This window comes from Canis lupus, chromosome 16, assembly GCF_048164855.1.
Source record: "Canis lupus baileyi chromosome 16, mCanLup2.hap1, whole genome shotgun sequence".
In the NCBI taxonomy this organism is placed as follows: domain Eukaryota; kingdom Metazoa; phylum Chordata; class Mammalia; order Carnivora; family Canidae; genus Canis; species Canis lupus.
Genome location: NC_132853.1, coordinates 55423693 through 55450559, shown reverse-complemented (window position 1 = coordinate 55450559; position 26867 = coordinate 55423693). Strand labels below are relative to the sequence as shown.

General features: G+C 53.2%; 1 protein-coding gene across 1 annotated transcript in view; it reads right to left on the bottom strand.

Annotated features, from left to right (window-relative positions):
• The window catches only part of TMEM104 (transmembrane protein 104), a 56607-nt gene that overhangs the window by 19567 nt on the left and 10173 nt on the right, over positions 1–26867 (bottom strand). The window contains exons 4-8 of the mRNA XM_072781495.1: positions 26100–26181; positions 25298–25391; positions 24654–24734; positions 21404–21503; positions 20851–20959 (exon numbers count right to left, since the gene is read on the bottom strand). Of these exons, the coding sequence (XP_072637596.1) occupies positions 20851–20959; positions 21404–21503; positions 24654–24734; positions 25298–25391; positions 26100–26181 (466 nt within the window). The remainder of the gene's footprint in view (positions 1–20850; positions 20960–21403; positions 21504–24653; positions 24735–25297; positions 25392–26099; positions 26182–26867) is intronic.

The following is a 26867-nucleotide window of genomic DNA, read 5'->3' as shown; positions in this document are numbered from 1 at the left end:
CAGATGTTTCCAAATTACCGTGGCTTGCTCGGAACTGGACTCCTGATGTGTGGGCAAGTGTGGGTGCTTCCCCTCCAATCTGCATGCCCACTGTGCACGCTGGATGGTTTCTTAGGGGCAGCGTATGTGGGAGGTTGGAGCTCATCTTTGAAGCCTAAAGACGGTTTTCAGAAGGTTCTACTATGTAAAACCAAGGCTGGGGGTTGGGGGGTGGGTGGTGATACAGCAGAATCAGCCCTGAAGGGAGGCAGGGAATCGTGCTACTCTAGTAGCCTGCCAGGTCCTTTTCCAGATGCCAGATCCATCTTCATCCTCCTCCCCAGCAGCTGTTTACCAAGATCTTTCACACAAGAGGACACATTTTATAAAACCCTGTAGGGGTGGGATCCCAACCCCCAAGAACTTCCCTCTTTTTAAAGACACTAACCATACAAGCACATCTGAGAAAGGTCGAGTAAGAAGTGTATGTGAGATGCCATCTGAGTGGTGGGGAACAGGAGTGGAGAGGGGCTCAGGAGTCTCCAAAACTGCTCGGCCCTCCCATGTCCTGTTCTAGGGACGGCAGTGGGGACTGGCAGCGGAGGGCTCTTTTGGAAGATTCAGGCAACAGCTATGACACCCACAGCGGGATGGTGGCCAGAATATAGTTTTAATGCTCAGGAGTGCAGACTGACCACATCACTCCAGAAGCGGGGAGTGCAGGGCCTGCCTGGTCAGAGCAAACGCGCACACACTGCCAAACAGCAGCCCTTGCACGGCTGCTAGCTCACACACTGGAGGGAGCCCAGACCAAGATACACAGCACAGGCTGGGGCTAATTAAGGAACAGGTGTCCTCTGCAAATTAGTTAGAGCCAGACTCGGCGCCCGCAGGGGCCAGCATCCAGAGCCGGAAAGGACGCCGTGGTGTGGCTGCCAGGTCTCTGGGAAGTAAGGGGGCATGGGAGGAGAAACAGCCCCCATGTTCCCATGGTCTAGTGGGGATGGAGTTCATCTTTGAATGCTGAACAGCCAAGCGTGGCACCTTCTGTTTTCCCTTTCCTTTTTCAAAAAGAAGAGATAAAAAGCCAAGAGACAGCCTATCCTCTTGGGTCTTCTCGTCTAGCCTATATGACATTATAAATTAGCTGGCTCCTGAGCAATGGTCCAACCCCCAAATGCCATTGATCAGTTCAGACTCAGCCTCTGTTCAAGGACTCTTGGAGCCCAACTCATTACAGGAGGCAGGGACAGCAACTGTGCAGCCAAACGGGTTCCGGAAAAAAAAAAAAAAAGAGAAAGAAGTAAGGAACGATTCTTTGGTTTCTAATGCAATCTTCAAATTGGTCACTGGGAATGAATGATGTTTGAGACAGACCCGGGAGGGTGCAAATGGGGCCGCTCAGGTCTCTTCTCGGGTCAGTGAGTTTAAATGTGCACCAAAGGCCCCATGGCAACCTTGCCAGTCTTGGTGGACACAAGGCAGCTCACATTGCTAAGGCACTGCCAGCAAGGCCTGGGCACAGCTTTTACAGTGTCCTGGTGGCACTCCGAACTTAACGCGGCGTCTCCAGTGCCATCCAGCTGCTGCTTCTCTCCTGTATCCCAGGCAGGTTAGGCACACTGTTCACCTCCAGCTGCTCTGGCTCTGAACTCCCAACCACCTCGGACTCCTTTCTCACTCTCTGTACTAGTATCTGTGACTGCAGTAACCTGGTGGCTTAAAACCACAGAAATATATTTCTCATGGTGCTGGAGGGGAAATGGAGCACACAGCATGGGCTCCTGACCTTGCCTGGCTGGGGCTGTGCTGGGGTCACTCAGGGGAACATCACAGAGAAAGAGATACCTCAGGTGAGAGCAATCAGGTAGGCCAAGAGCTGGGGAGGGTTCAGGACTGCCCCATGGGGGCTCTGTCCTGCTCCCTTTGCCCCTGTCCTCTCTTTCCTGGGCCCAGAGCCAGCTGGTCCCAGTGTTGTTTCCCACACACCACCCCAGCCTCCAACCTGTGTCTTTCTTGTTCAATTCTCAAAGGCTTGTCACTTCAGAAATGACAAAGTCCACTGGCCCATGACCTGGTTCCAGCCACATTTTTCAACCCTGCCCTTGAAGACAGCACCCCCCAGAACCTACTCTCCAGCAGCCCTGGCCTGTGAGTTCCTGACATTGCCCAAAGCCTTCTTACCATTGGGCCTTTGCTTGGCAAGCTCTATTTCTGTTGGCCGAAGTTCTGCTACCAATCCCACTCCCAATCTCCTGTACCCAATTGTTCTCTTCCACTTCTCCTCCCTGGAATCATTCGTGCGTCTTCCAGGAGCCCTCAGTGGCTCCGCATGGGCAGCGGCTGCAGCTCCCGTCCATCTGTGTTCCCACAGTGCCGGAAACAGTGCCCCCCCACTGTAGGGCTGTCCCAACCCCAAACGCCCCGGAGGATAGGAGGAGGCACATTTCTGCCAGAAATGAGACCCAAGGACAAGGGAATAGGGTCCCAGCCCTCTGCCTGCCTGAGGCAGGAAGGGAATCCCCTCCTCAAAATCAGTCTGAGAGATGTGGGAAAGGGGGGTGAGGGGCTGTATGTGGGCATTCCCGGGATAGAATGGTGGCTTTGCTGAGATCCCCAAGGGCAGAGGTGCGTGTCCACATGGTGGCTGGCATTGGGAAGCCGAAGGCTTACCCCCTAACTCAAGCTGCCACTTGACTCTTGGGTGCTGTGTGAGCAGCCAGTCACCAACTGTGGAATGGGAGAAACACCTGCTACTTAAGAGAATGGAACTTTGCCCCAGAAAGTCTTGAGTCTGAGCTGCTGAGGGGGAGCCACACTCACTACCTGCCTCCATCTTCTCGAGCTTTAAGCCCACAACCCACCACGCTCACAGAACAAAGGTTCCCTCCAATGCCACTCCACCTTGCTTCAGCCACAAAACGAGCCCAGGCTTGGCTGCAGGCTACACCCTGCGTCGAGGGTACAGAATGGGGAAGCAGGAGCCTGTGGGTCGACACGGGACCACAAAAACACTCAACGCCCATCTTCCCATTTCCCAAATTTCTCTGCAAGGTTAGCTGGTCAGAGAAACAACATGGAAACTTAAAGCTGCTGCTGAGCCTAAACTAAACTCCAGCGGGACAACAGGTTGCAGAGTCTCTGGGTCCCACCCCTTGCCCTCCTTGGCTCAGTGAGCTTGTCACTCCCCTTCCTGCTGTCGATCCCTCCTGCACGTGGCTGTCTTCTGTTCCGTCACATCCACCCCAACCCTGTCTTCCTGCTGCTGGTCCTGTCAACCACGGCCTCACGTCCTCGCTGTCCTGGGGGAACATCACTGTCCAATGCTGCAGGACCCCATGCTCACAAGTGCAGTTTTGTATCATGTTCTTGGCCATCAGTGAGGCCACCAGGCAGGTGACGATGCTTCATTTTAGTGATGAGGGGCCTCAGGGACCAGGGAGGTGTGTAAGAAAGTGGCGGAGGGGGAGTAGGAGTCTCCTGACCCCATCCTTCTGACCACAGCGATCTCTGCACGCTGCATCCTATTAGCTGTCTCCCCAACACCTCCTCTCTCCACATCACACTGCTGCTCAGCCTCATGCCTTTACCCTTGTGATTCCACCTGCTGGCACAGAGTTTCGCTCTCTACCTCCCTTACTCCGGTCCCCTTCGAAGCTCCGCTCGGGTAAAGTCTCTGCACAGTGCTCCTTTCTGGGGCTCTTGATTGGATCACCAAATACAGTTGGTACCATGTTACCTAATCCTGGTAGGTTCTGAGTTGCTCCTTTCTCATGGGTTGATTTTGTACATGCCCCCTCACCCCGTGGAGTATGAGCTGCATGATGGCAGGGATTGCATTCTTGTTCGCCACAACACCCAGGAAGGCTTGGCGCATGTGAGATGCTCAATGAGCACCTGCAGAATACAGTGAATTTGGTGGAGAAAGGGTGGGGCAACCCCAGTCTTGCTGACTTGCCTTGTACCCTCTACCTGTCCCTCTTGCCGCGGGCAGCATCTGAGCTGGCAAAGCGCACAGGTAGGCAAGTCACCCGCTCTGCCCGAGAGCGGTTCACTGTGTCAGGAAAAAGCCTTTCTTCCTCAAACTGTTGTGAAATCAACATGCTTTGGTTTAGAAAGAGCAAATTGAAATAGCATTTGCTCTGAGCGGACCCCCTGGTTTCAGGAGACAATGATATTCAGCTCTAATAAGGAGAAAAGGCCCCTCCGCGAAGAGCCCGGGGCTCTTGGCTGCCTTCCATCAGCCTCGTCTCCCGGGAACCCAGCAAGGAAGGGGCTTGGACCACTGTGAAGGGGCTGTGACCACTCCGTGTACCTGCCTGGCCCCCAGGAGGGGTGATGTCTTAGAAGAAACCTAATATCAAGAACATAAAGGTCAAAGAAAAAAAAAAACAACCTAAAGGTCTTCAAAGAAGTGACTCTTCCCATGCCTCCCTCTGGGAGACCGTGGATCCACAGTTCCCAGTCATAAACTAGCCACTCCACCAGTTCTTCTCTCACAAAACAAAATTAAAGCCCCAAATCCTGTTTGCTGTCATCTCTTCTGCTGGGAAGAGGTGCAGTGGATTGCAGCTTCTAATTAGAACTTAAACTTGGGGGAAATGCAACAAGACCCCTAGTCCATCTCACCTTCCTCAAAAAGGAGCAAGAGCAGGGTAGGGTGGAGGGGGAGAGGGGAGGAGAGAGAGAGAGAGAGAGAGAGAGAGAGAGAGAACACATGCCTGCTGTTCATGGAGGAAAGGGACAGCCACCATACAGAACAAATGTCCTAAGAACCTCTGAGCCAGTACACAGGACAAAGACTGATACACCAATTATCTCCTGCAACCAGGGACAGTGAGGAAAACTAGCAGAGAAGCAGACAGCTAGGTGACTGTCCACCCAGCCAGGGAGGTTCTCTCGAGGCTCTGTCCCCCAACCTAGACAGAAGCCAAGGGGCAGCATCCCAGGGGGACGAAGGCCAAACAGTCCAGGAAGCCAGCAGTGGCCAGCGAAAGCACAAAGGTGATGCTTTTGTGGTGTTCTCTGGCTCCTGAGGCTGGAGAAAGAAGGAAGTGACACTCTGCTTGGCTGACGCTACTATGAATATGGACGAGGTGGGGGGCCGGGGGACCTGCTAGATGGCTAGTTCCTAGAATGCCTGATTTATTTAGTTCCTCTAAAAATGAGGGCTTTGGGCTCATCTGTTTGTGGCTCCCACAGCGCAGCAAGATGGAGCTTCCAAGAGACCAGGATCCAGCCATTAGCAGCTGCCTCTGCATGCCACCCATCAGCTGCCAGTGTCAACACAAAAGGCAAGCGGATCCACTCAGAGCCTTCCTGGTCTAGGGTTTGAGGTAGGGTAGGGGGCTTGATTTCCCTATTAACTTAGCAGGAATGACGAAGTAACAAGTCTCAGGAAGTGGAATGGTGACATACTATCTGATCTATCCTAAACATGCAGGGGTCCCCAGGGGCCGACTATGGAATATGAGGTTCTGGCCATTGCAGGGCTCAGGGCTGCTGGTTCAGGCAAAGGTGGGGATGTGCGGATGGTGTAGCTGAGCTCTGGACAGTTCTGGAGGCTATCTCAAGTGACAAAGACAATGAGCGCCTAGATTACAGGGCTGTCCTCATTCCAGGGTGCCAGGGGTTAAGAGTTAATTGGGGTTAATAACAACCCAGCATGAACCCATCCCTAAACGGGAACTGAACTTTCAAGGCGTCCTTGAAGTGCAGCGAAGAAGTGTTCAAGGATTCTATTTTTATTTCTCAAGTGTCTGTGCACATTTCGGTTTGGGAGTTTTTATTTTCCCAACTTGAATGACAATGTCTGGGATTCATCCACAAAAAAGAAGAGGAGCTCGGAGTTTGTGAGGGACCGTGGAGGGACCACAGGCTATAGGGTCACGTGTGCAGGGCTGGGGTTTGTCTCTTGGTGCCGCTAACCATGAGACCCCCAGGCTGGAATGAATCGCTCAGAGCACATCATGTGTGCACAGGTGGCCAACAAACATCAGCCCCCAACAGTATCAGCACGCAACCACATTCTCACACCTCATCAGTCCTCCAGACACCCCAGGTCAGGGAATGCAAATACCGGAGGCCAAGTGAGGACTTCCAGCCAAACAACATCAGGTTGCTCCTATTCTCAATGGACTTCCACCACCTGCGTCCAAGCTCAATAATGGCCCAAATGCTCTTGGGCGGGGGTGGGGGGTGGAGTTTAAGTTCTTCCCAACTAGACAGACAGGATCAGCTGTCACGCAGAGGATGGTGAGATCCCAACAGCATGAATAGGTCTGAACCTGGGGCAGCAGCCTCTGTACACCAAGCCCAGTGAACCATTATCACAGCTCATTTGCCAAAATCCTACAAGAGGGTGCATCACGCTATTTAGAGGAGGTGGAGATCCCGTAGAATCTAGATCCACAGAGACTGGTGCTTTCATATGAAACTTCATGAGAATGGGGTTTTCCCACAGGGCAGAGCCGAGCAGCCTCCTTCTGAAGGCCCAGCCCAGTGTGAGGCTGGCCCGGAGAAGGTGCAGAGCCTGCCGTGGGAGGGAGCTCTGCGAGGACAGGCTGCTGGGCCTCAGACACCAGCCCAACCATGATGGAGCTGCGGCTGGCGCTTCACCCATCCATCCTTTGAGTTTCCTTTCCCTGGTGGAGGAAGAGTAATGGAGACAGAGAAGGCTGGGATGCCTCTTTCAGCACACCTACCCATCCGCAGCACAGATGAGCATCACCCGTCAGCCCTGTCCCCTTACCCCAGAATGTGCTGCTGAGAGCAAGTTACTGCATCTTATTGTCCCTGTGCCATCACCACCCTCACCTAGAAGGGATTGGGAAATGCTTACTGAATGGATGGAGAGATGGAAGATTCAGGGAATGCCTGAAACTAAAAACAGAGAGTTTATGCCCAGATATTCTGAAGAAGCAAGCATGTGTTCCTGGAGCACATGCCCTTCTTGAGCTATGGGCTCACGATGACCTATAGCCAAAAACCAAGTCTGTTCACAGCAAACGATTCAGCCCCACTTGGAATGCAGGAGTGTGGACACATGTCCTATTTGCAAAAAGCAAGTGTGTACTTGCTGGAAGAGGCTGAGCCAGAGATGAGAGGGTGCTGGGCTCCAACAAAGGCAACAGTGAGCCCCAAAGGTAGACTCTGAAGGACACTCTTAGTGGTTCCTGAGCTACAGAACAGAGAGCCAGGAAACCAAACCCGCACAGCAGCCAGTTAGACCAGGATCAAGAGGCTGGCCAGGAAGAGACTAGTCCCAGCACCTGATTAACTGGGAAGAGGATGAAGCTCTGGGGTGCCTTCCCTGCGGAGCTGAACGCTGGCCAGTGAGGTCATGCCCAAACAAGTTCTGCTGAACTATGAGTGCAAACATTGTTTGTCTTGATTTCAGGGAGAGGCCATGGCTGGGGTGGCTGCTCCCAACCTTGTATATGCAGATAGCTCCAGCTGTCACAAGCCCAGAATACCCCCTCCTGGAGGCTGAGAAGGGGTTAGATGTAAGAGTACAGTTAAGAATCTCCTGGACAGAGCTGAGGGAACTGCTCCCGGGAGGCTGGAAGATGAGTGGCAACCATGACATAGGCCGTGTGGGGTGAGCACTCCCAGACCATCCGCACCAGCTGAGGGGGAGGAGGGCCGGACACAGGGCCGTCCAGGCTCCTGGAGCGCCACTGGCCAATACTGGAGAAGCCTGGGTAACACTGATCCCAGCCCTGTCAGTCTGGAGACAGCCAGGGCTCTCACAAGGCACTTCCTGGGCTCAGTTATTCCCCAAATACACCAACTGGAACACCACCTGTGACTATCTGACAGCTGAAAGCATCCCCAGGTCCCTTCCTCCAAATTTTCTGCCTCTCTTTTCTCAAGGCAATTGGAAACAGAGCAGACCTATGAAAAGACCCAAATAACCTCCTCCTCTGAATCTACTGCTCTAAACATCCCCTGCTCTACTTAGATGAAATAGAAATCTTCAGTAGGGACCTGAGGTTTATAACCTATCTTTATGGTTTTTCCTCTAAGAGGGAAAAAAAAAAAAAAAAAAAAGCACATCTCCTAAACCTACAGATGGCAAAAAAGAAAGATCAGGAAATTCATCCCAAATTTCTATCATCAAGGAGCATGATGTCTTACTGGGGGGCCTGGCTGCTAAACTCAGTGTTAAAGATGTGTGGAACAAGCAGCTACCTGTGAGGGAGTGACAGGTTATGACCCACGGCAGGGCACACTCAGTACCCGGAGGCCTGGCTGTGTACTGCCAGGAAACAGCTCAGGTGTCGTGACCGCCACTGGATGCAGCCTGTGTCTTTCCAGAACGCATGCCGTGGCTCCCAGGCAACTGTCTCCACGATCAAGTCACAATCCCTGGCCCCAGCCTGTGGGATAGGAACAAGTCCCACACACCTGGTCCAGGTATCCCCCTACCCAATCATCTCCAAGCTCCCAATCGGGAAATGGTTGGGGTTACATTTGGAGGGATGCTGTCAGCAGAGGGAAGAATTATGCCCACTGTCTCGCCCCAGAACCTCCCCTTGCCTCTGATCCATCACCCAGAGAAGGCTTGGCCTTGGAGACAAGGGAACCCACACCAGTAACATGACCTGAGCACCCACACACAGTACCTTCCATTGAAGACCCCGACACCCTGGGAATTGGTTACTAGCTCCACTTTAGAAAGCTGAGGTAAAGTGGATAAAATAACTTGTCAAGACTGTAATGATGGAGACAGCTGAGATCAGAAGTTAGGCTGTGTGTATTCAAGGCTGGCCCCCTTCCTAGGGCATTTACTGCTTCCCTTGATTATGCCCTAGAGAACGTCTCTCCACCACCTCTAACCTCAGCAAAGCTGCTTCCCTTGGGGGCAGGGGTGGAGGGCTGGGCCGGCTGGGTGGGATTAGCCTGGCATGGCTGCTGTCCCCCTCACCCCCTACTGGAGGACAGGCCTGTGTGCCTGTGTTGTCTCTCAGCTGAAAAGCCAGATGGTGCCTGGTGGTGGGCAGAGTTCCAAGGATTTGGTGCCAGAGCCGCAACCCTTGTGGTTTGGGGGGGGGGGAGATAAATATTGTGGAAAACCCACATAGTCACTCACTTAATGATTATATGCCATCTAGGCTAATTATTAAGGGCAGCCTGGCTCCTCACAATCATGAGAGAGAGAGAGAGAGATGGAGATGGGTCTGCATCTACCTGCCCAGGTGAGAACACAGGCTTGATCTTGAGCAAGGAGGGCTTTAAGGGGCAGTGATGACAGGGGGCTGGCGGGACAGAGAGGGTGTGTGTGTGAGGAAGGCTGGGGGCCCCGCCTGGAAAAACAGATCTGCCTTTAGACCTGGCACCTGTCTTAGCACTTCACTGCTTGCATTTTAGGCGCCAAAGAGGAGGTGGCAGAGAGATGGGTGAGCCACCCTAGGCTTCCTGGCATGTGGTCAGCGCCTGACTGCTCCTCTCTGCCCTCAGCCTACAAAGACGGGTGCTCCTAAGGCCATGCTGAGGGGTTGCTTTTCCGGCCAGTGCGGTACAGAAGATGGCTCGTGCCTTTGGGAAAAGTAAAGCCAGCTGGATGTGGATTTTTTCTGGCGGGAGCAGCAGTTGCCAGCCATGATGAGCCATGGGCATCGACAGCCCTGAGACCTTAGAGACGGACTGGACCAGTGCTGGCCACGGACCCAGCAGTGACAGCACACCCGAGTGCTCTCGGTTATTTAAATGTTCATGGAGCAACTACCCTCTGTGAGGCCCACGCTAATACCAGATGTGTGGGTCAGGCACAGCCCTGACTTCGAGATGCTCATGGGGAGTCCACGTAATTAGACACCAAAGTGCAATTATTGCCATGGTTGGGGGTTGGGGGAGGGTAATGGCTGCAGGTGTCTTTAAAGGAGGCACCTGAATTCAGTTCTGGATGAGTGCTCGTCAGACTCTGAAGCAATGCAAAGGTATTGAAGGGGCACAGAGTCCTGAAAGCACCCAGAGTCTTTGGAGGACAGTGGCCAGTGAGTGGGGGGCAGTGGTGAGAGAGAAGGTTCCAGAAGGATATTGGAGCAGACCATACCACGTGAAGGAATGTAAATGTTCCTTTATGAGAAGAACTTCTAAAGGGGTTTTAAGGCAGGGAAATGACAGTCACATTTGCCTAAAACCAATGTTGAAAGGATAAAGTAAGAGAAAAGCTCTGTGGCCTTGGGGCAATCCTTGTGCCTGGACTACAGGGATGGGGGCTGGGCAGTGTCTCCTGCGTGGATGAGCACACCAGTCGCCCTGGCCTCAGGCTCTCCTGAGTCCTCTGTGCTAATGGGACAAGGCTTAAAAGGGACTGTACTAGTTTGAACTGTAAGTTCTGGGGGGCAAAAGAGAAAAGGCACACCAGGGGTGTCCTGGCTAGCGGGCCACAGCAATAAATGGGTGAAAAGTGCCACCTTGGTGCTTGCAGTGAGCCCCACGGGAGCCAGAGTGAGTAAGCACACGCCGAGATGTTAACTTCTCCTGCACTGCACGCTTGGTTTACTGGTTCCCACTTTTTTCACTGGTTCCTGAAATCTCTTCACGGAGAACCAAAATCAGCTCTGTATCTTGGTCTATTTATGCTGGATGGCAAGGAAGGGGAGACGGAGGGTAGATAGCACTACTTCCCCCAGGGCTGTGCTTTGCCCCACACACGGAAAAGCTGGAGGTACTCTTCTGGCTTGGCCACGTGACCCAGGGCCTGAGGAGAGTTGTGGGGCCAGGTTATGGGTCAACTTGTCCTCAGAGGTCCTAAGAACAAGGGGCCTTGAGGGGAACGGGTGGACTCTGCTGTGAGTGATGGGGGTGGGGAGCCTCTGGACCATCCATCCAGCCCCTCAGCTGCTCCCTTGGAGAAAAGCAACTCCCCTCACCCCCACCATCTGATTCTGTTAGGAGGTAAGCTGAGATACTTTCAGTGGCTGGTGCATGGGCCTCCTGGACCTTAGAACCTGCAAAGATGTTAGCATCTCCAGTAACCAGCTGGAATCTGATTGCGTTTAGTGTCCCTGTCCCGGGGATGTGAGGAGGGTGAGCCATTGCTCTCCATCACCTCAACTGCTTGGTGTTTGTGCAGCACTTGACGAGAGGTGCCAGGTGATGGCTGCAGGTGTTCTGGAGCCTTCCCTTCCTCATTCTACTCTTCCCGCTCTCGCCTCTGCGCAGGAAGAGTGGATGGTGGTGGGAGTGCTCCACGCTGGAGCTGGAGGGGAGGGAGGGAGGGAAGGAAGTCAGGTGCCCAGAACACGGGAGCCCTGCAGAGAGGAGCACAGGCCAGGCTGGCTCCACCCCTTCCCTGCTGACGTCAGACCTCGAAATAGACAGATTGGGGAGCAGGATTCTTTGCCGACACTGAGTAACCTTGGAGGTGGGGAAGGAGGGAAGACAGGGCTTCAAGCTGGCTGATTAACAAGCTCTGTCCAATTGGGTATAAGAAATTGCACTACCATCCCCACGCTTCCTCCCTAGTTGATGGTCAGAGTAAAAGGCCTCTCCATGGGGCTGGAATACTGTGGGCTCTAAGAGGAAGCCAAGAGCACCACCCATGGAGACCCAGGAGGGATCTATTGGCCCTGGCTTAACAAAGAAGGCACTAGCAGAAGGATGTCACTGGAGCCCCTTTCCTCCCGGGGACACACAGAGTCTGAAAACAGTCTGATCAGAGGAGCGATGCTCTTCTTCAATCTGCACTGAAGGGCATGAGGCATTAACTCCAGTAGGTTACTTGTGACACCAGACTGGACACCTGTGGATGTGTGGCCATCGTCCTCCCCTGGAAGAGGCAAGGCACAGAAGTCCCCGACTGCGGCCTCCACGGCTGCAGACCGGAGATCAGAGCAGGCCTCTGCCCAAGAGATGGGGTGCCAGCAAAGCCGTCTACCACTGTGACAGGTCCTCAGTCAGCAGGATTTCTCAAGGGGGAAAGTACACAGATTTCTCCTCAGAACTGGTTGAAAGTGCAGATTCCTAGGCCTCACAGCCTTGGAGCTGCTACATGGGGCTGAGGCTGGGATCCAGGAATGTGTATTTTTAACAAGTACCTCAAGTTGGTTCCTGGAACCAAACCCTGAGGTACAGTTGAGGCTCGTACTCTGGACCTGGGGGAAGGAAGAGAGCTGGACAGTGTTCCCAAGGCCGTGTGCCTATCTTGTGGGTAGAGCACAGCCTCCCTACAGCGGTGAGGGGTACGCATCACAGACCGGTTGGCACCCAGCACCTGGCCCGGCCGTCTCTTCCCTCCTGTCAAGGTGTTCAGGGAACGTCTCAATCTGAGGCTAGAGAAGTTCTTCCCGGAGCCAAACTCACTGGGCCCTGCTGTGCTCTGTGACCCTTCCTTCCAGATTCACGCTCACCACGAAGCATCTGCTCAGCAATGCGCTCTGCGGCACCTCCCTTTGCACTTGAAGGCTTATTAAAATGTACCTTGGTCTGCTCTCAGCTAATCCACGAGACAGCCCGAGCTCATGCTAATTAATCAGATGTCATCATTAATATGCACCCTAATTGTTCAGCTCCCCTGATGCCCATCACGCTCGGGTCGGCATCTCTGCTGGCTGCAAACCCTTTGGACTTCCTCGGCTCCTGCTTTTTCCTCTGGGCTGGCCTGCAGTCCGGAGGACGTGCCCAAAGACACTTTTATTCTCAGCACAGTTTGCACAGCCAGCGCCGCTGGCTAGGATGCCAGCAACACAGAGGAGCGCAGTTATTACTTTAGAATGAGTGCTTTATTTAATTAAACAATTATTGCCGAGGCCCTGGGGCGCTATTTAGAAAGACACTGGATTCGGCTCACAATAGACACCCTGTAACAGAGAGTGAGCATCGCGCAGGGGGCAAGCACAGCCCCACAAACTCAGCAGGGCCCTCACAAGTACCATGGGTCCTCTGTGCAATGAAAACATCAGACGGACACAGGGCAGGAGGGAAACAATGGGCTGGCATGCACGGTTTCCATCCTAGTTAACACAAAATATTTAAGAACATTCTACCTTCCTCTAAAACCACTAGCAGGCTGCTGGGTTCTAGATGATGTTTTTTTTTTTTTTTTTTTTTTTTTCCCCCTGCACTTTTGGGGGAAATGAAACCAAGTGGGGGAGGAGGGGAGCGAGATGTGAAATCAATCAGGACACTTCCTTAAAGGAAAAAGTCACTTTTAGCTCCTTACCCAGAAACGGAAGGCTGGAAGCAGAGGGGATGTGGAGCATGGAGATGGCCTGGGTTGAACCGTTTGGGGTCAGCCCAGAGCAGCTTGAGGGGAATGCTGAAAACACACACAGGTCAGTGGCAGGGTCGGCCTAGGACGCTTGTGAAGCGAGGAACGTCAGGCATTTATCCCTACTCGTGCCACTCACAGAGAAGGCGTGCTTAAGCCTCAAGCTCAGGCTGCCTGGGATGAGTGTGGATAAAACAGTCCTGAAAAAGCACAGTGCAGAAGGTCCCCAGCAGGGATGAGCACTCCCCATGGAGACCTATTTGGAAGTTTCCCAACCAGATTGGCCCGTGCAGGAGTGTGGGCCGTGGGCATGCACTTAACAAGCTCCATGAAGCTTCCCAGCCTGTGTGTGTGTACAAGGGTGTGTGCATCCCTGGCTCTCTTGTAGGTGGGCTGCTCATCGCTGCTCATCCCTGTTTCCACACGAACCAGGCTTTGGATTGCTGCCCCAATGCACGTATATAGGTGGATACTTCCTTTCTGCCCCAATGCAAGTGAATAGGTGGTACTTCCTTTACAAGAAACAGGCGTATAAAAGTTCTATTTATAAATCCTCAGTTTTCACGGAATAACATCTTACACCCATTAGGAAAACCAAGTACTCAAGAGAAACCTGCAGCCAGTCCTTTTACGAACTAATGAAGTACTTTGTAACTATCAATTACTTTCCCTGTTTGTTTTATGCATTTGGACTTCCATAACAGTGAGGTTTCTTAAGAGCTAAGCATGCTGGGGTAAGGGTGGCCAGGTGATGGCACAAAAGATAATTCCCCCCATCTCAAGGCACCTACCTGGCTGAATTGAGGATGGGGGCAGGGCGGAAGGATGAGAATCCAGGTCAGTTTACCTGACATCTGCCCATGGGCCCAGGAGTCCAAACAGTTTGCCCTGGGCAAATGGCATTTGTAAGCAGGTACTCATGACTTGCCAGACAATGGATATAGGGGTAGAGACCTGGGACGTTCTAAGAGGGCAGAGAGATGCTCAAACTGCCAGCGTGTGACAAGGGAGTCTGGGCAGTTCACCTGGCTCAGGAGCTAGGATATAAGTTCCCTCCATCTACCAGGACAGAGTAGAGCATGCAGGACCCCAACCAATGGCAACGAACAGCTTCTGAGATTTGGGGAAGGGACAGTGGGGACTGTCCAGGAGAAGCGAGGACCACCAGCTTGAGATCTAAATTCCCATCACCTGGTATCTTGACTGGGAGCAGAGAGGCGGTGGCACTGGGGATTAAGTGTCACCTTCTAAGCCAGTGTGTCAGGTGTCTGCCATGGCAGAGACAGGATGTGAGGGTGATGGATGGCGGGCTTAACGCCAGCCGACAGAACCCATGTCCCTGAGAGGCACATTAAAAATAAAAACAGCAATCCTCTCACGGAGCTGAAGAAGGAAGCTCAGCCCCAACACCCAAAGGTGCTGGGGGGTGGGGCAGGGGGCAGCGGTCCCCATGGCCCAGGGAGTAGCGTGCTACCCAGGTTTGCATGGAAAGGTGAGGGCTGGTCTGGAGCATGCTGGGCAGCAGCCGGACAGACTCTCGGGATGTGTGGGAGGCTGTGCCCAGGCAGCGGTAGCCATGGGTGATGGGCGGGGTGCTGGAGGCTCATGAGGTCCTTCGCAGGAGTTCGAGAGACAAACCACAGTGTTGGAATGAGTGACAGACCAATCTGAATTTCATTTAGAAAGGGCTGGGTGGGGGGGTGGAAAGCACACCAAAAACAAGAGGCCATTCCCAGGATGAAATATATAGACAGCTCCCTTGAAAAAAGGAGAGAGAGAAAGAAAAACAAAGACCTGTCCCTGTATTATTGATTTCCTTGAGGAAGAGAGACAAGCTAATCCTTTAAAGTCAGTCACTTCAATGTAAGCACGAGCATTCCCCCACATTAGAGATCCAGCTCTTGTTTGGGTTGTGGGCCCACGCATTTTTGGGGCATAGGGCAGAAATTTCATTCATGGAGACCCGGCATTGCGGGTTGAAAGTGGAGGCTCGGCACACGGGGGAAGAGGCTCACGAGGACACTCTGCTGCACAGCTGGCTGAAGACGCCGCAGGCCACCATCAAGCCGAAGCCCCCGGTGTCTGCCAGGCACAGGGGATGAGGGCTGCCCCGCTCATCCCACCTGCGGTGACCAGCCGGTATGACTGCTATCTTCCCATGAGTGAGTGGGGAGAAAGAGGCCAAGCGAAATGGACATTACTGAACATCCAGATGGAGTGAAGGGGAGCTGACAAGAAGCACATTGTGGGGAGAAAGGAAAAAAAAAAAGAAAGATGGGCTTCCCTGGTAGTCCTGGTAGGTGGCCATCCTACAAAGGACGCACTTTGATATTCTAGACCCCATAAGCAACCCATGCAGCCAGGAATCTCCTCTTGGCCCGTTAGAGTCCAACCCATGTGCACCAGACAGGAGGGCAGTGTGTCCTGGAGAAGGGAAGCTGTCATCAGGCCACTTGTGGGCTTAGGGCACTGCTCTCTGCGCCCAGACAGAGCCACCCAATGAGCCCTCCACAAAGACAGCTCATTTGCCCTGTCAGTTCCCACCAGCCCTCTGGGGCCTCCCTTCTCAGCTTACTGTCACCTTCCACTCCAAGTTCCCAATAGTGGCAAATCCAGGGGCAGCGTCCATGCCATGTCCTACTGGGGCACACGGAGGTGCCTCTGGAGGTATGCAACAGTGTTCCTGAGAGCCCCCACATCCTGTCATGTCACTGTGGCTGCTAAACCTTGTTGCGCCGTGCTTTCCCCCCCTCACTGGTCCTGAAGGCCTCTAGGCCACCTCTTGCCCCAGAATTGGTAAGAATAAATATTCAAGTGATGGCAGCGGTGACCCACTTATTAGCAGATGCCACAGCCCCAGGGCACCGTGGCTGATGCTGAAAGAACACAGAAAGGGACCATGGCAGGGACAAGAAACGTCCTTGGGAAGATGTGTCCAATGCTGGTGATCCTTGAGCGAATGTGAGAAGTCTGCTCCACTATCTAGGAGTGAGGGGCAGCAAGAAAGACAGCAAATCCATCAAGCAGACAGGCAGGGTAAGCAGACACGGATCACTGAACAGATCCCATCCTGGGCAGCGCCACCCCACCCCTCTGCAAACATTAAGCTCCAAGGGCTAATGACCGGGTGAGACCTGCCCCTTCTCTCGGGCCTCGCCAGCAGGGCAGCCCGCAAGTCCAGCAAGGCTGTGACCAGGGCCAGAGGATGGGGGTGGGAACCCCAGGAGCTGGGCTTCTGTCTCTGCCTTGGCCCTGGGAAAGACACAGTCCCAAAGTCTCAGTTTTCTCTGCTGTAAAGTGGGATGATGCCATGAGCCTTACTGTGCAGCTGGAAGGGCCAAATGAAAAATGAGAAAGTGAGTGGCAAGAGGCTACACCCACGCAAAGCTGCAGTAGGAAGGGCCGGTCAAGGCTTGGCATGGCCATGCAGGCACGTCACACCCCTCTCCATCTCCTTACAAAAAGGACGTTCACCCCTTGAGTGGTACTGTCTTAGGAAAAGACTCCTGGGTTTTAAAAAGGGGACTACATGGTATTCTAAATGTTGCAGATGACAGACAAGTATTGCTGCGTCAGGCTGAGGCAAGATGGAATCAGAAAACATGACTTCCTGGCAGACGGAGAAACTGGGACTCTCGTGAAGGCCTAGGAAGCCCCTTCCCATGTTTACCTGAGCCCGAATCGGATTGCCCTACACCCCTCAGAAGAACCTAGAAGATAGAAGTCCCTAAACTCCCCCACGGCCTCCAATACACACCCCGCTTCTTGAAGGGGGTGACCAGGCACCTGCAGGCTGGCTGTCATCTCTCTCCCGGGCCACCTCCTGTATCAAGGCAGGATGGCAAGCCAGGGTGACCTTGTCCTGTCCCAAGGCAGCTGCGAGGGCCCCCACTCCATACCATCGGTTTGTAGCCGAGCCTCCAGCAAGGATGAGCTCCGTTGTGCCATCTGCGCTCCCGGCTCTGCTTGGCCAGTGCCTGCTGGGCTGCCGGTGACCCAGCAGCATCTGTCCACCTGTAAGAGGCAGAGGCCACTCCTGCGAACCGGCAGGAGCGCTTGGCGCCCAGGAAGTCCCACTGTGGCCTCAGGGCTTCCCTCTGACACTCTAGAAGCAGGGGAAACATCAGGGCTAGGCCCTGGGCCGGGGGTGTGGGGGACGGGCTGGGAAGCGCTGCAGGGACAAGAAAGTGAAATGAGCAACTCGCAGTGCCCTCGACTCCATGGAACAGCGGCACACATCCTGCTTCCCAGACACTCGGGAAGGTTGGGTTCCTGGAGAGAACTGATTTATGCACAACCACACCACTTCACCACTGGTCCTTGGCTCCTCCTCACCGCACAGGGGAGAAGGAAGTGCTCACTTCTCACTGTTTCCTAGCAAAGCCAGAGAAGCTCTGCACAAAGAATCCCAAGATATTCCCCAGCCTGGAGGCGAGGTTACTGGTTTGAAAGAGGTGGGGCACCTGACACTTTCTCACTGATCCTTCAAAGGAGCAGAAGGGGCATGTGTGGGGTTCTGAGAATCTAAGGCCAGCTGACAGCAGGTCCCGATGGTTAATTCTCATGGGCTCTTGCCAGGGCCCAGGTCACTGCTGGCTCCAGCTGCAGCAGCCTGTGGGGATGGCCCTGGCAAGCACGTGTGACTCATGGGACCCCCGCCTCCCAGTGCCCTGTTCTGTGGCTACTCCAAGGAAGGAGAGGGAGAGACTGACTCATATCAGCTGCACTGGCAATCACAGGATGTGGACGGAGGTCGCAGGGTGGAGGGGAGGAGAAATTTTCCATTCGTTATGGTCAAGGGCTTTGGGAGGCGACTGGTAGCTGCTGATGGAGAAAGCTCCTTTCTTATCATGATGCTACGCACAGGCTGGCCTCTGGGTAGAGTTAATACCCCAAATATTCTCATTCTATGTGTGCATTTCAGTAGCATTCCTGGGAAGACACGGAAAAGACGGTTTCCAAAGGACCTTCATCTTCTGAAAATTAAACTACAAAATAAAAGCCTGTATCTTTATTCCCCAGAATGTACTGTCCCAAAATAGCAATGAAGAGATGGTTATTACAAGGCCCTTACAAAACACGCAGGCTGTGCAGGTGCATCACCTACCTAATACCTGAGACAAGGAGAGGATTGTGCACGGGGTGGGGGTGCTTTAAAGCTGCCTGCCGTCTCACCCCACATTGTGGTGAAGTCTGGCTGCCGGCAAAAATCAGAAACCACGGGTAGAGAGAGGTACTGGGAGTCTCCAGAAGGGATAAACAATGACTAAAGCATTCACATTCAGGGAGAAGTATGAGCCTCCTCCTTTACATCTGCAGAGGCCACCTGATAGAATGAAGACACCCGGAGGAGCCCCATGGGTCAGGTTTGGGAAGGGAAGGTGCCCCTGCCACCCCCAACAGAGAGCTCAGGACCAAGGAAGGAAACCTCTGTGTTTGCTGATCCCTTCCAGGTCACTGACAGGGGTGAGGTTTGTGGGCGCACGCCCAGTGTGGCGAGGCAGGAACCACTGTTCTTCAGAAGCCACAGACCCCGGGAGCTGGACACAAAGTTCTAACTCCTGAGACGATGTGGAGATCTAGCTGCCTTGAACTTCTCCAAACCAGGGAGGAAGCACATTTGGACACAACAGCTGAGCAAAGCAAGGCCCCCAGCAGTGGACCGGGAGGAGGGGGAATGGAACAACAACCCGGCGGGATAGGCTCTATTCCCTTGGGCCCTTCCCACCCCTGCAGCTTTTGCGGGTTGGGTGGTAATCAGCCCTGGGAGTTCTAAGCACAATATCTGAAAGATGAAGGTGGTAATTAACGCCTGTCTGCTTTCCTGAATGGCTCCTTCTTCCCCATCAGGGGGTTATTGAGATTCAGGGAGGGAGGCTCCCATCATGTGGAAGGTTTACGGGAATAAGTGGGGGAACATTTTAATAAAGCAATAATAATGCTTCTAAATAATTTACCAGGCAAATGGCAGCAGCCAATATTCCCAGTACTTGTATCTGTTTTGCTGGGGAGGGGACGTGCCAGGCAGATTAAGCACAGATTCTTTTTTTTTTTTTTTTTTAAGATTTTATTTGAGAGAGCAAGCGAGCACATGCATGAGCAGAGGGGAGGAGAAGAGGGAGAAGCAGATTCCCTGTTAAGCAGGCAGCCTGATGCGGAACTCGATCTCAGGACCGTAGGATCACGACATGAGCTGAAGGCAGACGCTTAACTGAGCCACCCAGGAGCCCGATTTAGCACAGATTCTATCAGCTTCTCCTAGAAAGACCCACCTGAGGTCGGGTCCCTCTGCCGGTCCCTCTGCCCTGATGTGCTCCAGTGTCTGTGTTGAGCCTCTTGGACCCCTTCCTCCACCTTCTCCTGCCTCCTCCTTCCTCTAGTTAGAGATCTAGGCAGGTCGTTTTACTCACTGATACCTTTGCTAATATCATCAATGATGGCTTGTTGAAATGCTAAGAGGCCAACGGGTCTGAGCTGTGCTGCCCTCCTAACAGTGACCCCCGTCCCTCAACAAGGCTGGGCAAGTAGGGAACGGTGCCAGGGAATTAACTTGCTTCCAAATTCCCACCACATGTAGGGGGATTTGAGATATGATTCTATTAAAAGACAAATTTCTAGTCCTAGGTGACCATGCAAGCCAAAAACCAGACCATCCGATTGCTCCAGCAATGCCGAAGAGGAAAACCAACCTCTCCCTATGCGTGGGCCACAGGTTGCCTTCAGTAGGTCCACAGGGTGGGACTGGAAGGCAAAACCGGCACTCAGTGGCCCGGTAACTCAGAACCAGGTAACCGCTGGAAGCACCTGCAGGAACCTCTGCCAGGACACGGACAGGTAAGTCAAGAGGCCAACTCCCCGAAAGGCTTGCCTCTTTCCTGAACCCTACCTCCTTCCCTGAATCAGTGAAGTGGCCACGTGTCAAACTCTGTGTCACCTCACACACCTAAATCTGTGTCAGGTTGAGGAGGACCAAGAGGAGGCAGAGAATATTAATAGATCCTGCAAAAGGGAGAGGGAATCATTTCTGAGTCCTGCCCACAAAGTAGGCAGAGATAAATAATGGCCTCTGGTTTCATGTCTGGCATGGCATCCAGTTCCAGCCCACGTCCCCCCTGCCCATGGCACAGAAGAGTCGAGAACAGCCTGGAGATTCATCTTCCTCCCTCACCTGCAGGGAGGAGGGGAGAAAAGGAGAGAGCTGGGCTGATCCTCCCCTATTTGGAGAGCTTGTTTGTGGTCAGGGCCAACAGCTAAGATGGTTCAGTCCTGCCTGCCCAGTTGGGAAGCCCAGCACCTACCATATGCTCTTGGGCTGGCCAGGAGTTAAGTCAAAATGTGGCAAGTCTCCAGGAAATTAGCCCTGACACACTTAAAGAGCTATGCTGAGGGTGCCCCTCAAACCGTGAGCTCAGTTTATGAGTTCACAGCCAGGAGCTGGCAATGACCCGAATGCCAACAAAGAGGCATGTGTGACAGGACACCCAGGCTATGTTCTTAGTAACCTGGTGTGTTTTCTGCCCAGGACCATTACTCCAGTAACTAGCCAGAGTGTGGAGCTGTGTAGACCCTCCTGTCTGGGAAAAGAGCTTGATCAAAGAGTAAAGTTCAAATGCCCCCAGCCACCCAGGCTGGGCAGAGGTGAGGCCACTCACCAGGTAGATGCGGTAGGCGTCCACACGGCGCAGGGGCCCCCAGCAGGGGTCAGTGTCGTTGTGCTTGGTGTCGGCCTCCACACCGCAGGACTCGTTGCCAGTGGCGCTGCTGATAAAGAGAAGAGTGGCTCAGTGTGGCCCCCACTTGGCTGGGAGCAGACAGGATGTAACGTTACTAATTATTAGCCACCACTGCGCCTCTACTCCCGCTGCAGCTGCTTCTAGACCAACCTCACTCAACATGAATCACAATCCTCAATCTCTTTGGGCAGGTGCTACTTGTCCCTTTGGCGCCATTCCCCAGTGACCCTGGAGCCCCTGGTGGGAATCCTAGTCATCTTCCAGGGAGGGGGCAGTAGAGTGTGTTTCCCAGGGACAGAGTGAATAGCCAGCTGTGGTGCCCATAGAATGGGGCCTCGGCCTCTCCAATCTTTAGATGCTGACAAATTTGCTGGGTGTTGTGCTTCTACCAAATACTCTGCCCTGACTGGATGAGGAAGCCTGTTTGGCTATAGCCCAGGTGGTGATGGGGGGAGAGGGGAGAGACACTCACCAGGTCACCTGCATGAGGGAGAAGGGGACAGCGGCAGCGTAGATGGCCAAATCCCCGTACAGGTAAATGATGATGCAGAAATAGAACAAGTTGACCCCCACTGAAAGGAACAGAGTCACTGTCAGGGAGCCACGCAGGCGCCTGTGTTCTTTCCTGACCATGAGGTCTCCACTCTCCCACAGCTTTCCTTTCTCCAGAAAGAAAGCAACTAAGTTCCGTGGCTTGTTTTGGCTGGCTGCACTGTGTGGCGGCAGGAGCCACGGCCGCCCGTGACCTCCACCTCAGCGAGGCTAGGCGAGGCTGGGGGCCCAAGACACTCCACATCCAGGCAGGTGCAGGGCAGTGTGAGGTGGGGGCTGCCCAGGGAGGATCAGAGGGGTCTCTTTGCTTGGGACGGGCTGTCTGGGCAGGAGGAGTAGAGAGGCCCTGGGTCAGGAGCCTGAGCATGCCTGGATTGGGGCCCCTCACAGCCTAACACAGGACTCTATGACAAAGGCTGGTACTGAGGACTGGAAAGCGAAGAGAACCGAAAATGGCCCGGGTTCTGAAGCTGCAAGAAGGTGAAAAGCCCTGATGTCCAAAGCCTCATTCTGGTGACGGATCACCAAGGCTCAGATGGGAAGGGGGGGGGCTGGGCTGCTGCCGACACAGGGGGCCATGGGAGGGGCCGCTCAAGACGCGCTTGAGGTCAGAACATCTGCCAGGGAGGATGCTGCCTTCTGAAGGTGCCCGTGGAAGCTCCCTCCACAGAGGCAAACCTTGCCCCCTTCCCCCTCCAGCGCAGCATGAACCAGGAGGGAATGTGGGCTCTAGACCCAGCGCCACAGATCTCACTTCCTGACCCGTGACAGAGGCAAGTCCCCGACCACCTCCCATCCCGCACAGCGAGAATTATTCCACCTGTGCTAAATTCCCTACGTGATTCCAGCTTTACAGACCAGGTGTAAAAGCTCTGAAAAAAGCATCCAGGCCCTACAACCTCGAGGTCACAGCCCCAGACAGCCAGTCTCAAACTGCCTTTCAGACCGACTGCTCGTTTTTGATGTCATGGGTCTCAGGCTGCCAGCTTCTCCAAGAACAGAAAGAAAAATGAAGTGACAGTTCCCTTCTAATCCTGGTGGCTCAGAAGAGCCTCTAGGGTCCCAAGGGGAAAACCAGGGACATGTTCCTCCTGGCCTATTTGAGGTTAGCTCTGCTCCTAGGAGTCTGGGGGAGAAAGACCAGGAAAACACAATTCTTGCGAGGACCCTGGAGGCCTCAGGTAGTGTCCGTGTCCAAGCTCAGTCAGTGGTCCCTGGGGTCTGGCAGCTACTCGCACCCCAGGCCCCTGATTGTCTTTCTGCTCTGACACGAATGCTCTCTGCAGAGAGGTACTGTCCCCTCCCCACTCAACCTCTCTTCCTCTTGCCTGTGAACTGCGGTGTCAGCTCTGTTTATAAACTGCCATTGGCCCTCCCTGATCAATAAATCTCATTACTAGACACAAAATGGGAGGACCGACGAGCTTCCTGAGAAGACGGCAATGACGAGGCCTGGCACTGCCAGTCACAGGAGTGAGCCTGGAGCCCAAAGGGTCTTGTCGTGGAGGGTGGCAGGTCCTTCCCAGGGGAAGAAAACTACCCCTGGATGAAGGACAAGGCAGAGCAGTGGGTTTTGCCTGGGGGTGATTTTGCCTCACAACCCCCACCAGGGACCTCTGACAACGTCTGAAGACGTTTTGGTTGTCACGACTGGGAGGTGTTACTGGCATCTAGTGGGTGGGGGCCAAGGATGCTGCTTAATATCCCACAATGCAAGGGTCAGGCCCCACGACAAAGAATGACCCAGCTCAAATGTCATCACTGCTGAGTGTGGCAAACTCGTAGCAGAGGAGAAGGCGTCCCCTGAGTGGGAGGCTGCTCTTGTATGAGTGAGCTCCTTTTCTATTAGAGTGGGGGGGAACCAGAAGTCTGGTCTGTAAGGGAAGAAAAAAAATAAAACCATTGGTTCCCAGAATTGTTAAAGAAACTGGGGCGGACTGTAAAACATGCTGATCAGAAAGGAGGTTTCAAAGGTATATGTCCTCCCTCCAACATGCGGCTGCCAGGAGGAAATGTTCACACTCTTATCTTCATCTAACGAGATGGGGAGAGATAGAAACGGAACAGAGGAACAGAGTGGGTTGGACATGACCAGTCTGGTTTTCATGAATTCTGGAACCCTCTGTGAGGCTGGTAGGGAGGGCGGGACCCAAACACTCCGGCAACCTTTGGATGATGATCATCATGCTCTGGACTGTCAAATTGCAGCACCAGTGATAAACCGAATGCTTAATGTCCTGAAAAGCAGTCAAGAAGACTCTGGCTTCTCTGATCCCTCAGGCTCTGAGTTACTGCAGTCACATTTAAGACTAGAAAGAACCAGTAGAGAGGACGCCCCTGGAAACAGGCGGCTGTGACAAAGGGGCAGGAAATCTCCCAAAGAGAAAATTTTCACAAAGACAAGGGTTTATTGAGATGCGTCTGACTGTCCATGGAGGGGAAACCAGCAGGTCTGGGCACTAAAAAACTAAGCTCTTAAGCAGATCATCTTTCAAAAGAACAACATTTGCTGTGGAGATACATGGTGTTGTCACTGAACACCTGGCAACCTAGCCTCTGAGCTGGGTTGGGATCCTCTGAGCTGCAGGCAATCCCGCCAAGGAGCAGGTCATGAATAGACACTGAGATTCCCAGACAGCAACCCTGTGCATGGACTCCTTGCGCCCTCTGCTGGCCACCAGGGTGGGGGGGCACACAGAAAATGAGGTAGACGCGTGTGTACACACACACACACACACACACACACACACACACACAGGTATGTGCACAGTGTATCCGTCACAGGTCTCTGCCCTGCGTTGTCCTAGACTGAGCAGTCCAGAAGAAAAGGAGACACGTCAGGAGCAATCAGGCAAGAGGCACAAAACTACCAGCTGGCTCCAGTGGCTTCCTTCCTTGGAAAACTGCTTAGGATTCCTGACCTCTACAAACAGTAGGAACCAAGTAGCTGCTTCTTTCTTCCTAGTGCTGATGATGAACGGGGAGGGATCAAGGAAGACAACACGAGCGGTTCAGTCCTCTCAGCAAGGTGGCTGCTCAAGTGCACCGGCAAGCCTGCTGACAGTCTGCTCATCTGTGTCTGCATTGCTTGCCCCATCCCTAGCGGTCAAGGTCTGTTGGAAAGCACCACCTCTCTTTGCCCTCACCCCACCTTGGGAAAGAGCTTATACCTTTATTGAAGAACATACAGGCCATCTGTCCCATTTCCACCCGGTCTGTGATTTCAAAAAGGTTCAGAGATCCACGTCTCTCTGTGGAGGTAATGGACAAGGAAGAGGAAGCGGTTTTCATTTGGAAAAGCTCTCAGAGGGGGTGCTGAGCTCACAGAATTCTCCAGAATAAGGAAATGCTAGAGCACTTCAAATTCTTCTGAAAACTTCTACTGTTTCCTACCTGTAATACATTTTATTTTATTTTTCTTTCTTTCTTTTTTTTTTTTTTTGTAATACATTTTAAAACAGTACAGGAAAGGATCCTAGGGTGCTCACTATGGAGGGGCAGGGGGCGGGGGGTGGGTAGCTGGGATACCTGGCCCTGGCTCGCTCTGCTGGACCAGGGATGGGACCTGTCAGGCATCGTGCATAGTGGGACAGGAGGACATCCCACATTTATTTGAGCATCCAGTGTGCCCTGGGCACTGAGGTGGGTAACCTGCCCAAGTTACAAACATTAGCAAGCGGGGGAGCCAGCAGGGTGAAGCCTGGGCCTGGGGCTTGTGTTCTGGCCAGAGGGTCTGTGCAGAGACTCCTGGTCCTCTTTACAAGGAAAGGGAACCCTATGGACCAGCCGGCCAGCTCAGAACCCCAAGACTTACGCACTGACAGGATGGGCCGTTTCTCTGCCCGCTCATAGTTGTCCTGGACAAGGACATCACTGTCGGAGGCTGTGGAGGAGTCGTCATCTTCCTCCTAGGAGGGGTGGGGTGGGGGAAGGGGAGCAAACAAGAAAGAACAAAGGCTACAGAAAACCCACGGAAAATTGAAGAACCCCATTTCTTCTGTTATTTCTTTCCAGAATGTGTCTGATCAGGGGCATCTCTCAGCACCACTGTGCTTCCACATTAGGTACAGACACTGAGATGTCAGATCTGAAGCTGTACCACAGGTCCCGGGTACGGAGGCTCAGAATGACAGGCGAGCTCAAAGTAGGGGGTTCAAGGGACCCATCATGACATGATGTTAAGACAGCAGAGGCCTGGGGCACCTGAGTGGCTCAGGTGGTTAAACGTCTGCCTTCAGCTCAGGTCATGTGGGATCGAGTTCCACATCAGGCTCCTTGCTCAGTGGGGAGTCTGCTTCTCCCTCTCCCTCTGTCCTTCCCCTCACTCGTGAGGGCATGCTTTCTCTCTTAAATAAATAAATTTTAAAAATCTTTTTTTTTTTTTTTAAAGAGAGCAGAGGCAAAAAAAAAAAAAAAAAAAAAAAAAAGAGCAGAGGCTGCACCTGTTCACTAAGCTTATGTGGCCGTCAAACCCGAGCTCTAGGACAAAGGCACAGAGTAGTGCTATGGACACAAGCCTAACATACATGGGGAAGGAAAGAACCAGCCCCTGAGGGCTGCCTCACGGCATAGGACTGGACACAGGCACTGCCTGGAGACAAGGGCGACACACACACCTGGTGGTTTTCCATCCTCTTCCAGCGGAGCTGAGCATTGGCTGCTGCCATGGCCTCTACCACGAAGGTAGTTGTCACAAAGCTGCAGGAAAGCCACAAGGTAATTGTCAAAGGCAGTAGGAGGTTAGAGGTGGTACAAGGAAAATCCACTTTAGGACCTGACCGAACCAGCGAGCCCAAAGCATTCTCTCTTCTGAGAACTGTTCCCTAGGAACTTTCGAGTTGCATCTGACTTATTAAAATGTATGTGTGTAGGTGCATGCTTGCCTTGATTGCCCTGTCTATGTTTAGGATGTGATTTGATGCACAGGAGAGGGGTGTGCAATAAGCTGCTGGTAGCATGGGGTAGAGCATAAGCCCCGGGGAAGAGGGGATGTGGGGCGATGTGACAGCGAACACTGAGAAGGGTCCGCTGGGGGCAGGGTGCGGAGGAGGTGGATTCACAAGGGACCTACTGAAAGCTTCAGGGAAGGGCAGCGGCAGCTCTCACCTCTCCTTGATGGGACACAGTAAGTGGTCAGCTCCCAATTACACACGCTAATGGACAGAGTGCCAGCGTGGATAATTGTAAAGGGTGTTTGGCTCCAGAATGTGTTTGTATGTTTCCTTCCTTTTTCGGAAGGACCTTCACTTTCCCAATAATCTAGGTGATGTAAAAATAAGCTTGCGTTTTTATGGCTCAAATCAAAAGGGACACTGGGAGGTGGCAGCAGACGTCTGCTGAGGAGTCAGACTAGAGTGAAAAGCCATCTTGGCTCTTCCTCTTAG